Consider the following 17362-nt stretch of genomic DNA (forward strand, 5'->3'; position numbering starts at 1 on the left):
GTCTCATCTCTGAATTTTTCAGTCACTCTTGTTTCAGTCAGGTCTAGTTTTTCCTTACAGGCATTGATTTCTAAAGAGCATACACCTTTAAAACTGGTCTTTTCTTTCAGCTCCTAAAGAAACACAACAAACTCCCTTTAAACCTAAACCAGCTCCTTTTCCAGATGTTCCACAGCGCAAGCCTGGTAAATTATCTTCCCTTTTATCAAGCTATGGTCAATAACACTGGTTTTTGAAGGGGTGCGGGTGTTGAATTCTTGGAAGTACATTTGTTATTACCTTTGTACTATTCTAGCTTAAGAAACATGGTTAATTCATACCACTGATGGAAACAACAACAGTTTCAGGGTTGATTTTCTTCTTTGGTATTATATGGATATTACTGGAAGAAATACTAATGATCCATATATTGTAAATTTATTATCAGCTTGAATCTCAGCAGCATTTCAATTGTTTGTATTTTAAGCTCTTATGACAGAAGCCTTTCAAGGCTGTTGCAGTGCTTTCCCTTCAAACAAGGTGTTTTCATCCAGATGAGGCTAAGAATTCCTTTCTGTTTTACTCCACTTAGTAAGCCCGCCATGATAAATCTGGCTAACTTGTGTAAGATAATCACTAATTTCACTGAAGAGTTGCAAAACAAAAACAAAAATGGAACTCTTCAAAACCAAGAATCTCTGAGAGGATGTGTCAGTTGCTATTGTAAAGCACTCCTTTCCTGCTGTATATAGCACACAAAAAGGTTGTTCTTAAGGAAGTGGAGAGGGGAAGGAAAAGTCTCTTCATTATTCTGAGCTTTTATCCAAATTTTTTTCCAACAGGAATTATTCCATCCTACCGTGAACCAGATACTACTATGATTCCTCAAATTCCTGAAAGAATAAAACCAACACTGGGTAATAGTGTACTTCATAAATAATTACTCTATTTTCCATTTTTGCTGGTTGTACTTTGGTATTGATAACAGCAGTAACACATGAGCTGATTTATAATTTACTTTTGAAGGTTCTTTTCCTCATCTTCTAGCCATTCCAGTCAGGTGGATATAATTCCACCCGTTGTTACATAATCTCCAGTAAAATAGTGCTTTTTTTAAGGAACAGATAGTGATTCCTGGCTTTTCTGCATCTGAGGTGTGATGCTGTAATCCTAAAGTATTGCTTTGCTTTACTCCACATTATCTAATTTTACAGAGAAAATTGCAAGAAAACTTTATGTGTCAACTAAAGACTAACCTACTCCAAAATGTGTACAACTACATGACCCTCCAAGTCAAACATCAGTTCTTAAAACTATCACCTCTTTTACTTCTAGTCATCCCTGTTGAGAGAACTTTCTAAAATATATAAAACTTTGTCCTCAAAATTATTTCTTCTTATTTGTCAGATGTGGACCAAATAAGTGTGAATTAATCCAAGCAGGATTGGGCAGTAGGAGTAATCAGTAATCTTTGCTAAGTAATCTTCAGTAGTCTTTGCTAAGAATGAGTTCTCTGCCCTTAGTTTCAGGAGAGACGTTGACCAAGATTTTCTGAGAATGAAATGGCTTCATTATTGAAGTACTAACAGCTATTCAATAATCTTTTAGGTTTTCCACAGTGATGAAAAGGAATTTAAAAATTATTTTATCATGTTCGAAATTTAATATACATTCCCTGTATACTCTGATTCTTAGATTATTGTTCATTTAATACCTTTTCATATTTTTATAAATTTTATGTGCCATGTTATATAAAGCTGGGGACACATGATGCAATCTTTATATGCAGAACGCGTGAAGAATGTGAGGAGTAAGGTAGATTTTTTTGAGGACCTCTCACATCAGTGTGGATCATAGACTTACACAAGTTTACTGTAAGAGCTAAAATACGTTTTGCATTGAACGATTTTTTTGCATAACAAGCATCATTAGAGCAGAAAAGTTCCTGTTGGAAGGGACCTATACAGATTATTGATTCAACTTCCTGATAGTTTCAGAGCTAACAAAAAATTAGAGCATGTATTATTAAGGGTATTTTATCCAAATGCCTATTAAACATGGACAGTCAGGAGACATCAGTCACCCCCTTCTAAGAAGCTTGTTCCAGTGTCTGACTACCCCCTCAGGAAGGACATTTTTCTAACATCTGATCTCAACTCCTCTAGTGCAGCTTCGAACCATTCCCACACTGGATACTAAGGAGATACTGTTTTTTTTGTTCTATTTCTTTACTGTATGCTGATGTGATTGTATTCTTCACTGATACTTCCGAAGTTACAAATGCAAATTTAATTATTGATAAGTCTGTTTGTATCAGTGGCTGTTTCATTTATTTTCCTTTCTTTGCAGAATGTTCAACTGATAGATTTTTAGCTTCACGCTTACCCTTCCTTTTGTTCTATGATGTTCGTTATGCACACTAAGAAGAGTGGGTGATTTGTTTTGTTTTAAGAATATTTGATTTATTGTTTGGAGTGTTTTTTGTTTTCAGCTGCAACTGAAAAACAATTTGTTCATACCAAACCAAAAACATCTGAAAAACCAAGAGTGCCACACACCAGACCTGGTAATGGAGTCATCCTTGTTGGTTTTTTTGTTTCTGTTTTTTTGTTTGTTTTTTGTTGTTGTTGTATTTAATCATTCTTTCCCCCTAGCCTGAGTTTTTTATTTTTTTTTACAGAAAAACCTGTTTTTGTGCTGACTCAAATGTATTGCCTTTAACTCAGTCAATTCAAAATGTCAAAACTACAAATCAGGTCAAAGCTACACTGAAAATAATACTGGCATCTGTAGTCTATCTTTGGAAACATTTTTCCTGTTTTCTATTACAAGTCATCAGCAAGTAATGACTAAAATGTTGTAATTTGAGTGTTGACAAATGTCAGTGGCTTGAATAAACTGTTTTCTCTTATAATCATCTTATAGTTAGAGAGGATCTTTGTAAGCACATTTTCCCCCATAAAATTCTTTGCAATGTGCTTATACATTCATCAGCTGTTTTATATTTCATTTCAGTATTTCATAAATTAGTTAAGGTGTCTATTCCTGTTTTTGTTATAAGATTAATGTACAGGAGGAATTAAGAGAAAGGCTCTGTGAATGGTTTATATCTAAGATATTTAGTTTTGGATGTTTTTCAAGTTTTAGAGATAGTGAAAATGCTAATTTATTTCCATTACAATTTAATATTTTAAGCATCTCCACATTTTCTCCCTTAACAGCAATACATCAAACAACCTCACAACCAATTATCACAAAAACTTCTACCATCACTGAGCTGTCAAGGGCAACAATGGGTAAATAAATTTCCTTAAGTTTAAGATGCAGATATTTATAATTTTTCAGTGGAGAAACTTCTAGAGAATGTGCTCTGTTATTTTATTTAACATCATTCCACCATCCTTCATTCTTCTTACACCTATACATGTTTCTTGATACTGATGAGTCTCAATTCTAGAGACTTTTAGCAATTATTCAATCAAATTTTGTGGTCTAATTTTATCTATTTATTTATTTATTTATTTATTTATTTATTTGAGCAACAAATCATACAGCACAAATCTAGAATTAATCTGCATTTTGGATAGCAATCTTGTTTCAGGTTCCAGGAACCCATGGAATTGTTATTGTCTTATTTTTTTTCAGGCATTTCAGGCATGTACTTTTGTGGGCTAAATATGGTGTTGAATTGTGACTCCTGAAGAATACAATAATAATATTTTCCCTTTCTTTCAGCTCCAAAAGAAACACTGCTCATTCCTTCCAGACCTAAAGTATCTGTTGAGACAGAAGTATCCCAGACTAAAACAGGTAATTAAAATTTTTTAACTTTAGAAGTGTTACTGCTGCATTATGTTACAATTTTTGCTGCAGTTCCTTACTACAATAATATGACATGCACAATATTTAGAGAGAAATTAGTGTTGTTGTTTAGCTCATAGTACATCAATGGATTACATTGAAAATAATATACTTGGAACACACAAGTAAAAATGTGTTTTCTAAAGTTTTCTTTTTTAAATTGATGGATAGAAGCCATTAAAAATATGACGAACTTGATTTTTGAATGAGTATACCTCTGTAGCTAACTTCAATAAGTTTTTGGGGGAGTTCATTACAGAAAATTAATGTGTTTTATTTTCACAAGTACTTTTGAAACTCCAACTACAAAATCTTAGTCCAAGATACGTACATGATAAGAATATAAGTACTGACTTCTGATGAGTGCAGTAATTACAGTAAATTTAGAGATGCAAAGTTATAATGAAACGTGTATGGTATATCAACATCACCCTTTGTGTGAGCCATTTCCATAAAAATAACTAGGTAGAACGATTATAATTAAAAGAAAGAAAATAAGGGAAGGAGTGACAGCATGATCATAAGTCTAGCAAAAAGACGTTTTCTGAAGGATTGCTTTGAAAGTCTCTCTGTAAGTAACTAAGCTAGATTCTAAGTCTCAGTTGAATTTTAGCTATTTCCAGTCATAAGATATTTAACAAGTATCATATTTTCGCACCACTTCACAGTTTGGTTTAATAAAAGAATTTTAGAAAACACAGCTTAAGGGATTGTGTTTTTCCTTTTAAAATTTAGATCTCTTTAATGATTTTTATGCAAAAGAAACTACTGTTATTAGGAAACTTGTTAAAAACAAATGGCGATATTTAGTCTAAGTAGGTTATTTTCCAGTTTCCATATTCTAACATTATTTTTGAAAGAAGCAAAAACTCAAATAGTGTGTTTCTGCCTTCAAGTCTCTCCTTTTCATCCATTAACTTAGACACTGTTGACAAAATTTGGTCATATCTTAGAAAAGAATGCCTTAAAGATTTACATGTTAGGAAAGTGCAAGTTAGTATCCACCATTAGGATGTCTATTCCAAAGCTGATGAAGGCTCAACAGATTACTTGCAGCATCTGGCTGTCAGCATGAAAATACCTTCTGGCTAATCAGAGATTATGCCTGTTTCCTGTCATTAAAAAGTGTCTTATCAGATCTGTAGATAGATTTCCATGAAACAAAGAACACAGATACTTAAATAAATCCAACATCATTAATTTCATTTCTCACAGAATATTTTTTTTATTTCTCATAGCTCCAAAGACAACACACCTGGGATCAATTAACCTTATAACAGTTCATGTTGTTGATGGGTCCAAAATGACTTTGGGTAATGAAAATATTGTGTCGGATAATTTTTTCTTATTACTTTCCTTTCTCTCCTTTTCTATATGGCTAAAATTATCCTTTAATCGACAGAAATATCTTATATATATCTTTGTCTTGTTTGTTTGTTAGTCTTATTCCAGTGAATGTACAAAATATTGATATTTATAATTTTCCAGGAACTTTACTGACATTTTTTTTGTAATTTCTTATAGATGTAAATGCTTCTCACACATGAGGAGTCATAAAAAGACATTAGCTGCTCATCTTTTCTACTGTCTTTTGACTTACTGTGTATGTCTTTCCAGTCTTTAAAACTTTGCATAAAACCCTGATTCTCAACCAGGTTTCTACCACTGAATCTTTTGTTTATGGTCTGCACTCAGTTTAAATTTCTCTTTTACCTGTGTGATGACTTGATGTTTAAAATAAATAATTATAATTTGATAAACAATAAAATCTCCCATTTCAGTTCCCAATGAAACGTATCAGATTTCACCCAAACCCAAAATTTCTCTCACAACTGAAATTCCATGGTTGTATACAGGTAATTCTTACGATTTTCTGTGCTGCATTCAGTGCCTGTAGCTCTTTAAAGCTTTTAAGTATTATTAGTGCTGTGTGTCTGATCCTCCATTAATAACGTTGTAAGCACAAATGTAACTGATTTCTACATATTTCTTTTACAAAATATTGGATCTAAATTTTTGAAAAGTTTCCCAACTATAATTGTCAAAAATGAGTAATGCATTCTTCCAGCAAGAAATGTTTTCTCATGCATCAAAGAGGCCAGAGTAAGTGATGTTGATAGAATGTTTTTAAACTCAGATATCAAATAACTAGCTGTATTTATGTAGAAGGCAGTTACCTGAGATTTACTCAGATCCATTATTTGGCATGAAATGACATTGACAACTACTTATGTTTTCAGTTTTCAGTAAGATTCTCATACATACTGTAATAACTAAAATGTCAAAACTATCTGACAAGTGAAAGGTGACAGTAGAAGAAGGTTGAAGGCTTGTAATTTTAACCTTGATGATGACACTATTTCTACAGCTCTGTATAGTGTCCACATTGAATGCTTTCATTTGTCTTCACAGGGATATTTTAATAATTCTTGTTTTGATTTTGGGAAATTCAGTCTGGTGTTTTATTTTGAGGTTTTTTGTTTGTTTGTTTTTTACAGAACCTAATTAATGTCTTAAGGCCATGGATACCTTGCAGAGCTAACTCTGTATCCATATACAGTTGGGTAACTGGCTGTAAATATTTTATATCTTTTCTTAAACCTAAACATGAATGTAACTGGTCAGACTGCATGATGGAGTAATCTGACCACTAAAGAAACTAGCATTTTCAGTGTGCATTTTAGATCGGAACTCATAGAATTCTCATTTGTCCATTTTGCTATGTCACATTGGTGCATGGACCATTTTTTGTGGCAAATTACACTGCAGTATTCATGTTGCTTTTACACATAGTATTTAAACTGAACCCTGTTTCTTTTAGCAGCACATAAAACACGTCTCACTTCTGCAAGACCAAGGCCATCTGATAAATCACAGGCCAGACCTGGTAATAATTATTTATTCATTTTTTTTATGGGAATGAGGAAAAATGTTTATTTAATGAATGATGTTCATCTATTCTTAGAGGAATTTTACATGCTGCTGGGAAAAAATGAGTTTTTCTTTCAGTTAATCAGTTTGCAGGTAAAGCCATTCCAGTGTAAGAAAAAAAATTTGTACATACCATCACATCAACTGCTAGTTATTCTTTTCTAATATGAAATTGTTGGCATCGCAAATAAGTCTGTTTTATTTTCTTCTTATCATTTTTTTAAATTATTTTTCTTACTGCTTTGTTTTGTTTGTTTGTTTGTTTTTAACTTCCTCTCAGCTCTAAGTAAAACCACAGTAGCACCAGCTAGAACAAAAGCACCTGGCCTGCCAAAGTGGATTGTGCCAACAACAGGTAGAGCTATTTGTTCTTGTTGTTTTTAACATATTAGGAAAGTTACTTCATGAAATAATGTTGAACCCCGCAAAATATTTCATTACATTTGATTTGTAGTTAGTTCCTTAGAGTACAGTAGAATGTAATTATTAATGTTAGTAATTCTAAACTGTTCTTGAGTGCCATTGTGAGATTATATAGTAAATGGTGAGAGTAGACTTACAAATAGATTATTATATGGCTACTTTGTACTAATGTTTTCCAGATTATAGGTCCAGAATAATTACTGGATGTTGTGTCAAACAGTTACCAGGTTACTTAAATCAGGAGAGTGGTTAAAAAAGCTTTAAAGCTTAACATCTTGCTTGTTTTGCAAGTGGTGTGATTGTGTAGGACCTACTCAGTATTCAGTCTTGAATACTTCCAACACCAAGGAAGCTCTCAGTTTATGAATGTTAGAAGTGGCTGAGAACTGTCACTTTACACACCATTACACACGCATACAATTAACTTCCATTATTAATCACAAAGCCTCATTAAAAATACTTTTTTAGTAAGGGGAAAAAATGTTTTCAACTTTCAGTTTTACTAGACTTTTCCACCCAATCAAAATAATGTTGTCAGTATTAATTCATACTAAAGATGGTACATACCCAAGTTCTTTTTTTATAAATTTTGCCAAGCATTCATTTATTATGTCATTATAAATATTGTTTTTTATCACTGACTTTTATTAATTAAATACAGATTTTGGTGATTCTTCATCAGTTATGCAGGTTTAAAGTAATAAATAATATAAATTAAAAGAAAAATACATTAATATTAAGCTTATTCCAGCCAAACTTTTGGCTGTTCATCCACTACCACCTGTACTACTGTCCCACAATATTACTCTCTGCTACCTAAGTTAGGTTGACCTGAGTGACATATTATCTACCTTGCACATACCTTTTTAGGATTTGTAATTTTTCTCTGCACTTGAATTTCCAAAGTATCTTGGGGAACTTATTACTTCTTATTGACCTTAGAATGATGTGTGCTAGTCATTCTTGTAGATTATTTTGAGAAGCCAACCATATCTTCACTCAGAAGAGATGGTTTTATATTTAAATTGAATTTAAGATAATTTGAATATTATATGATAATTTGACAGTGCAGGTACTTTGTGTGGAAACAAAGTTAAGTGATTTTAAAGAGCATTAAAGCATTCAAAATGGAGATTTTCATCAAAAGGAGAGTGTTGTGACTTTATCGGCTATTTCCTTCCACTTATTTTTCACAAATGCTTTAGTAATATGATGGTAATGCAAGTTTCTGAACAAAATGTTTCTTCTACCATCTAGATTGTTTACAGTATTTGTATACTAGCTGATGGAACTCATAATAGATTGTGTTTCTCAATTATATAGTAAAGAATAGAGGCATGCTTTTCTGTAGATGCAGTCAGGTACAGAACTAAGTTTGACGTGTAATAGATACCTGGGTGTTTAGGTGAGATTTAGGCAACATGATGATACATTTTGTTGAAGTATTTGTTGTGAGATGAAGTTAAGAAGCTACTATGCTTTGCTTGTTACCTATGGTGTATAAGATTTCTTTTTAAAGCTAATGCTGATCTTCTCCTACGCCTTCCTCATATGCCATTCACATGAAACATTGGTTAGCACTTTGGTGCTTTGTATACCTGAAGACCTAATTAACCACTTTAGCTACCTGAAGACAAAGTACAATTATATCAAAATCATGTGATACGCTTAGGAGTTTCAGTTACAGGGACCAGGAGACTCACATACTGATACCAGCTTACATCAAGTCTCATTATTTTAACCTTTCGTGAATAATTTCATGTTTCCATACTTTCCCCTTCAAGGAATACTGAGACTCAGTCATTTTGGTTTACATCCTTAATCTTATTCTCTTTTTCTAATTATATCTTCATCAAGGGATACTTAAAATACAGACTCTCTAGATAAAATCTAGACTACTTTCTACTTACTTAAATAGGAATATAAAACAGATAGATATAACAACATTACCACTAAAAACACCAGTTTTGCACTTCGTGTTGGCTTGAGTTTGAACATATATAATGTAGAAGGGTTGCATAAGTCAAAAATATTTAATTGATACCCTTTCCCTTCACAGATGATGTATATACACCAGAGGATATTGCCAGACATATTGACATGGATGTGAAAAAACCCTTTGAATATATTGACACCTGGGAGAAGCCAATCTCTGGTAAGATTAATAAAAAAGACAACATAGAGATTTTTAACAGCTATGAAAAATCAAAACATTGCATTATCTTTCTTACACAAAAACACTCCCACTAAAGAAGAGAAAGTAATTCTTAATCAGCACCATTCATGCATATTCACCTTACTTCAGGACAGTTGTAAGAGATAAAAATGAGAATATTTCATGGTCTCTTCTTACTCTGTGGAATATGTTTGTGACTAAAGATTACCATCACCATTTTTTGTTGTATCCATATGGTCAAACAGCCACAACACTCCAAGTGCTGATTTTTTTCTTCAAACTCAAATGATAGCAAGGGAGAATGCATGATTCTCACTGATTAGGTTTTGTTGCATATTAGGACTGTTAGGGAAATTAGAATGTGAGGAATGTTGCAAAATATCAAGATAGAGTGAATTAGCTTGAGTTTCTTTACACGTGCTCTACCAGACTTATCATATTTAACTCTCTTAAAAGTCTGCAACCGTATTTTCAAAACATTCAGAATACTTATTCTGAGGAACAAAAATAGGCTATTATTTTTCACATTTTATCTAGACAACTTCTTAGGAATTTTCTATTTTAGCCTAAAGTTTGAAATACAGACTGTGTCTGTGTGACATGCATTCACACAAACATACATGCAAACACCCTTTGCATGCAGGGAACTTCTTTTTCTTTCATTAGAAAAACCAAGAATTGAGCTGGATTTTGGATTTTAGTTGTTCTTCTATACATGCTTAAACACGAAATATTTCTGACTTCACCCATGGATATATTTTTCAGTGACAGCTGCTGGTTTTGGTTAGATTTTTCTTTGAAAGTATGTAATTTGACTTAAAAATAGAGATGCAAAAATGTGCCTCTTACTAATGTATTAAGTTGCTGTTTGTTCTTAATCCCCACTGGATGTCTTTTGCACCTAATTTACCTGCACAAAGACAGCAGCCTTGCTTGACAGCTGAGATCTAACGTTTCATCTTCTTAAAGTTCTTTCAATTTTAGTGTATTTAGCATAAGCTATGTATGGTATGACCCTCAGTAGGTCCTCAGGAAATCTGTGTAGCCAGTAACTCAATATGAGGCTGCTTGCAGGTTTCTTGGCACTGTGGCATTTTAAGAATTATTTTATTGTTAAGGATTTTTTCCTGTTAGGTACAAAACTTTATTTATTTATTTATTTATTTATTTATTTATTCATTCCTAAGGAGAAAAGTTTTAAAGGTGAATAACTGAAGAAAAGTCTTTTCTTTTTCCTTTCTTTTGCATAATAAAATCCTTTCTAACTGTCTGGAAGATACAGAAAGATGCTGTATGTCAGTTTCCAGATTTCAGTTGCTTCAGCCTGCCTGGTTGCTTCAGGAGTTTCTAGCAAAGCACTAGTCTTTAGACATATCAATCCATAAACTGACAGATTTGTTATTTTTCTTTTTTTTTTTTTAAGTAGCATAGGATAACATATCTCTATTTATAATTCACTTTTTGCTACACCTTATACTTCAATTTGAGGGGGACTGGTTTTATCAGAAAGAAGTTGGAAATTTTGTGAGTAGGGGACTGAAGCTGTTTCCAACTATGTTCAGATATTGTTTACTGTGGGAAGAAGTATTCCACTGGATGCCAAAAAAAGAGCAGTTGGCAGAAATGAGAGTAACTACACAGAAAATGAATCTTCAAAGCATTCGTATGAAATCCCACAGGAGCTTTGTTTTATCATTGTAGCTTAGTTTAAGGTTCCATAATACACTTTCCAAAGAATTTAGGTTTGCAAATACAACTGTGTTTGTTTTCTTGCTTCATCTCTTTGCTTCTGATAATAAATGAAATGTGAAACAATATTTCAGATGTCAGAATATGACTTCTAGTGCATTTTCTGATTTTATTAAGTTGGAGGTTAAATAATTAATGAAAATATCCTATTATGTCATTCAGTAACTACATCACCTAGACCTCAGCATCCTCCTATACCTCCTGTCAAGCCTACACCAATGAGAAGAAAGCCTCTGCCTCCAAACACAGTGACTGGTAAACCAGGCATTCCAGGTATCTCAGCCTTTGCAGAGTAAACATTTTATGTGTTAGTTACTGAAGTGACAAGCTGTGAATTTTATAGGAGAATTTTATAGTGTCAATTCTTCCTTAAATTAAATGTGATATCTGTAGAAACCAGTTTTCTTAAACAGCTTTATATCTTTTGTCTGAATATACAAATTGTATATTTATTTAACCTTATTATGTAGAAGTCATCCACAGTAAGGGAGATGAGAGCAAATCAGCATCAAATTAGCATAATACAAGTCATTCTTTAAGTAGATCAACCACAAAAACATTTCATGTCTACTATAATAGCATTTGCAGTTATTTAATGCATGTATCAGATGGGAGGTATCACATACTATGCTTCAATTCATACCCACAGCTGATAATTTATTGAAAAAACTCTGTCCTGTGTATCTGGCACGTGCATTAACCATTGCATATAACTTAAGCTAAGAGGCAGCCAAAACTAACTTCACTGGGAGGTAGAGGAATAGAAGTTATTGCATGTACAATGAGTTCATGTGTAACATAAACATGTGTATTCTTGCTTCTCAGTATCAGTGTAAGAGCATGCAGAATCTTTTGCATTTCCTATAATAGTATCATTCTGTATGTTTTGTCTGCAAATTTGAAATTAGAATCCAAAGTTTAATGTTAATTCACCTCACACTGCTTAGCATCATGAGTAATACTCCCCTCTTCACATTACTCTCTTTACCTCACTGGAAAGTGAGGTAGTTCTGCTTTATTGTTTCTCCTTTTTTGTTTTATTTCAGTTGGGGCATTTGTGTGCTATTAAGGCAAGAAAGATGTGATTTTTTTTTCTCCGTTTTCTTGAAAGCAAAGACTGTCTTTCTGCTTGGGTCTATAAAGGAAGACTCTTTTGTCTTCTACATCTTTTGCTCACCTACAAAAACAAATCTGATCCATCTCTGCTGACATTGTTGTAAGAAAGTTTACCCCAGTGGCAGACCTTCATGCTGGCATATTTCATGGTGGCAGGACCTAAATAAATCTTTAACATTTTGTGCATCTATTTAGAAGAAAAAATCTCAAAGGTAGTTGAAACAAACTGTGTATTTGCACAACCACAGAGCCAAGAAATGTTATGTCTGCACTTCCTGTTGATTGTTGGTGTTTCCTTAGTAATAGTTAGAACATCAGACTTTGTCAGTCTTAACATGTAGCGCAGAAAAAATTTTGCCTTGATGCATTTTCATTTGCTTGTAATGGGATCTATTCTTATTTTCTCCATTAAATTTCTAAGTAATCTAACAGCATTTTGGAATTCCTCCTGTTTTTTTTTTTTTCCATAGGCTAGAGGCCAGGTTATGGACTAGTCAGCTGTTGTCATGTCTTCCTAGACATTCAAGACAGAATAAATTGGTTAGATGACCTGGACCTTCCTTGTGAGGCCTGTAGTAGATTTTCCTTTTTCTTTTTTTCATAGTGTTTATTCAGCTTAGTTTTAAACATCATATAAGTTTCTTCCAGTTCCCTAGAGAGACTGTTCCACATCCTTAGCGGAAAAATTTTGCTTCAATGATCCTCTTAGATTTTCCCTGTTATAATTCTGTTCTGTCTCTCCTTCTTATTAACACTGTGATTAATTCCTCACTTCTCTTTCTTACTTGTCCTAGTGGTGATCTATTACTAGAAACTTATAGGGAACACTACTTGATCTAGTGATGAATGTTAAGAAAAATCTTATATGCAGACATTAGAAGTCTCTTAAATGTTAAAAAAAAAAGAAAGAAAGAAAAATAATGCTCCAAAACATCTGTGGAACTGGACTGAAGTGAGAATCTGAAATTTCCACTTTTATCCTACCTTCTGATTTTCGAACTTAATTCATCAACATTCTGTCTTCAATCACCATGTTGTATGTCGTACTTTCAGTGAAGGTGGCTACATTATGTAGCTTGTGGATTTGTGGAGGTGAGATTTCACAGTCGTGACTGTTTAGGAGGCTTTGAGGTATCATAAGAGTTAGCTCTTATGTCCTGTGAAGAAATGTGCTCTTTTATTCAAGAAATAGAACGTTAATGTTGGTTATTTTACTACCTTTTACCAGTCCAAGTTTTATAGCCAGGTCATGTTCTAGCTAACTGATGTTCTCAACGACAATCTCCAAACAAAGAATTTTATTAGATTTATAGATTTCAAGGATAAGTTATGTTGGCAATATGGACAACTCAGAATTTTCTTAAATCCAACTAGAAGCTATTGAGTAAGTTTTAATGAAAGTGTATACCCACATGTTATATGAAGCACTCAACAGTAATCAGAATTCTGTCAAGACTGTGAAATAGCTTTCTGATTTTCTAAATAGTGAACACCATTTTACCATAAGCTCCTCTTTCTGTCCCTATAGCTAAACCCGCTGAACCAACAATGCCTGTGAGGACAGGAGTGTCATATAAGGCACCAACAGCTTTTGCAACTCCAGAGTATTATGGTGAGTATGGTGAGAACAGAAAGTTCTGAACTCCTTTTTTTTTACTGTTTTTCTTTTTTTTTCCCTTTTTTTCTACACTGAACATAATCTTTCCTTTTTTTTCCTTTTTTCTTTTTCTTGAACTACATTGATTCACTGTATATTTAATATAAGAACTCTATCTGTGATTATTCTGGTTGCTGTTGTGCCACTGACCTCTGTAACTTGGCTGAATTCATATGGGTGTCTTCTAATATACATCTTTGTAAATGAGGACATGATGACCCTTCAATCTTGGTAGAAATCAATACATGCTAAGCAGGATTTCAGTAATATACAGTGTTTACTTTTAGTCTGAGAGAAGTAGATAAGACACTTCTTTTACTGAACAATTCATTTTGAATAGGATGGAAATTAAAATTGTTATTTGACAGTGGCTAATAGTGCCAAAGGTGATTGTGGTACCTTACTACAAGATCAGTATGTTACTGTCTAGATAGGAAAAAATAAATAAAATAAAAATGCAATCGGATAAACATAATGGTTTATTGTTAATTAATCTTTTATAAAATTAGGTAAGAATATGCTACAAGTGGAGGAACATTTCCAGGAATTATTTAGAATGGCAGAAGAATTATGAGGTGATATAGTTCTAACTTTGAAACTTTATATTTATTGCAAACTGAGTCATAACTATGTCTCTTTACAGTTGATGCAACTGTCTTCAGTTCAAGCCCTACATCAGAAACAGATTCTTCAGGCAAACCAAGGTACCTAGGTAGGATTTTAAAAGCTTTGTTATTTCAATTTGGGGAAATATATGAAAACTGTCTTTAATCAAAATTATCTTGTTTGATTATATGAGGATTATATGTTTGATTATTTGATTCTCTTCCACTTCAGACAGATGAAAGGACTATATGGAGAGTCAGGATCACCAGACTATTCTTGGTGATTTTACACCTATTCTGCTTTCTTTCCTACTAATCTCCTACTTGGCATTCTATCTAATTAGAATTTTAGGGCTAATGTATTTCTCTTCAGTAATTTTCCAAATTTTCACACGTAGTGCAAGACATTTCCCACAGGTTAGTTCCAAAGTTTGATCCTGTACTGCTGAAAATGTTTGAGATTTTGGCAGTTTTTAGAAGCTGCAAATTCTGTTCAAGACTGAATTACTTTCTACTAAACATTACTCTTATTGGTGGACTAATGGGCATTACATCTTTGTATTAGTACAGCACTCAAAAGCTGCAAATGGAATTGTGGTGTCATTTTGCTATAGAAAGAGTATAACCAGTTGTACTCTTCACAACAAAATTTAATTATTTCAAATTGTTTAACAATGCATATTACTCACTAGTGAGTACAAAGTAAATTTTTGTCAGCAGTGACCATGGGAAAAGGGTGAAGACAGTGCAGATTCCATATCTAAAACAACCAAATAAAAAAAATGAAAATAAAAATAAAGCAGCTTAGAAAGAGTATTGAATACATAGTTTTAGTTCTTCAGCTTTTTTGATTGATTTAGACTTGTGCATGTTTTTGCAATGTTCCTTGGGCTGGACGTTGTATCCTGGGTGGAATGTCATTGATGTTTTATCAAAACAAAATGTTTTTACTCTGTATTGAATAACAGATCTTTCTTATTGCTTTTAGCACCCCATGTCAAGTACATGAAGAAAGATGACGATGTACCTTGCTCTATCACAAGCTCTCTTGAACATTTCCCTCAAGAAGAGGCTGGCATTAAAGAAGAACCTACTCGTCCCCCCCAAAATCCTCCAACCAACCTCACAGTTGTGACTGTTGAAGGCTGTCCAACATTTGTCATATTGGACTGGGAAAAACCAGACAATGATACTGTTACTGGTTGGTTTGATTTTCATCTTTTTTTATCAGTTTATACAGTATTGCTAGCTTATTTTTAATTTATAGTGGTTTTATGCCACTTAAGAAAATATTGTTATCCTAGAAAAGCTTTTGTCTCATACTACTGTCAACTTCAGTATGTATAAGAAAATACTAATAGTTTAAAACAAGATTTTCTCGACTACATCATTGGAGTCACAAAAAGATACGTAAGAAATACGATTCTATCCTCCCTAAATTACTAGCATTTTTCTTTACCGTAGAGAAGTAAAATAATCTACAACCTTTCTGGTAAGATCAAGTCAAGAAGTTCTAGCAATGCAACAGTATTTCTTATTATTTATTTGAATACACATAATAGAGATATCTTTTGTGCCTTAAGGATTTTTATATTAGTGAATCAGCAAGCCAAACATAAGCCAGAAGGCTTACTTCATTCTAGTAGGTCAGTAGAACTCTGCTACGTATTACCTGCTGTATCCACCATAAGGCCACCAAGTTCTTTCTGTTTAAAAGTTTCAGTTTATTTGTTCTCGTTTCTAAAGGAAGGTCATTTTATTGATAGTAAACACTTCGTGAGACAGGCATGAATGAGTACCTAGACAGGTAAACATGTAAGAAGACCATTCATAATTCTTCCATCATCTTCTGTATATCAACACAAGCTTACCGGACTTGAACATGAAATTTATGGTTCTTCTGTACTGTTACAAAACAACTTTGCTTTTTACCTCTGACATAAAAGAGAATTTTGATTTTTAGTATCACTGGTATGCCACTACTATGGCCAGACAGATTTGGCTGTGTTTCTTTATAAGTGAGTAGAACAGTTAGGACTAGGAATTCTGGAGAGCAAGACTTGATTGTTATCCATTCACTTTAGAATGTAAGTGGGTTGTTTTCAGATGTTGCTCTGTATGCCTGTCTCAAGAGATTTCAGTGCAGAGATATAATGATGACTGTCATAATCTCTTTTTCCCAAATGAATCCTCTCCTGTTCCTCTAGAAGTGATCACAAGGCTCAGCCTCCATTCTTTCTTGTTTCCTCAGTTTTGGCAAATAATAAATGCAAATTGAATGGGACACGAAAAAAAAAAAATTAGCCTGCATTTTCTCTTCTGAGAAAAAGGAAAAAAGTTGCCTCTCCTGCTGAATGAAAAGGAAAAAAAAGATGTCTATAGGCTAATATAAAGTACCAACAAGTGAGATAAATGATTACCTAACATGCTGTGCTGTGCTGAAAAAAATATGAACCTATTTGTAGCCTAAGTTTGAGGATGAGGAGAGGCTCTGTGAGCAGTCCCCATTCTAAGCAGTACTGCAATGCCTCTTTTTGTTTTGCTTTGTTGTTTTTGTTGACATTTGGAGGCCTGCTCAACATACCTGACCTTAGTTTGATTAGATCAGAGCATGTTTTCTTGGAAGTAGACCTGCTGTTTTTCTTGAACGTGTCATACCCACTACAGCACAACCAGTTCAATTACAGAAATAGAAAAATATTTACATTATAGCTGGAAAAAATGTCAACATGCATTATGTAATGATGAAAGCAAGGCCTGTTGTCATCTAATGTAGTCTTATTTCCTTTCTTTTTCACATTTGTTGTGAAAACAGAGAAAGCAATGCACACTGTATTTTGTAAGTCTTTAGGTGGAAGTGCTTGC

General features: G+C 33.3%; 1 protein-coding gene across 1 annotated transcript in view; it reads left to right on the forward strand.

Moving 5' to 3' along the window:
• The window catches only part of ABI3BP (ABI family member 3 binding protein), a 130243-nt gene that overhangs the window by 90222 nt on the left and 22659 nt on the right, over positions 1 to 17362 (forward strand). The window contains exons 36-49 of the mRNA XM_065742019.1: positions 111 to 185; positions 822 to 896; positions 2471 to 2545; positions 3201 to 3275; positions 3715 to 3789; positions 5079 to 5153; positions 5622 to 5696; positions 6662 to 6727; positions 7052 to 7126; positions 9254 to 9349; positions 11282 to 11392; positions 13764 to 13847; positions 14536 to 14604; positions 15486 to 15698. Of these exons, the coding sequence (XP_065598091.1) occupies positions 111 to 185; positions 822 to 896; positions 2471 to 2545; positions 3201 to 3275; positions 3715 to 3789; positions 5079 to 5153; positions 5622 to 5696; positions 6662 to 6727; positions 7052 to 7126; positions 9254 to 9349; positions 11282 to 11392; positions 13764 to 13847; positions 14536 to 14604; positions 15486 to 15698 (1239 nt within the window). The remainder of the gene's footprint in view (positions 1 to 110; positions 186 to 821; positions 897 to 2470; positions 2546 to 3200; positions 3276 to 3714; positions 3790 to 5078; positions 5154 to 5621; positions 5697 to 6661; positions 6728 to 7051; positions 7127 to 9253; positions 9350 to 11281; positions 11393 to 13763; positions 13848 to 14535; positions 14605 to 15485; positions 15699 to 17362) is intronic.

This window comes from Cyrtonyx montezumae, unplaced genomic scaffold, assembly GCF_038088225.1.
Source record: "Cyrtonyx montezumae isolate F1298 unplaced genomic scaffold, pur_monq_1.0 scaffold_3, whole genome shotgun sequence".
In the NCBI taxonomy this organism is placed as follows: Eukaryota; Metazoa; Chordata; class Aves; order Galliformes; family Odontophoridae; genus Cyrtonyx; species Cyrtonyx montezumae.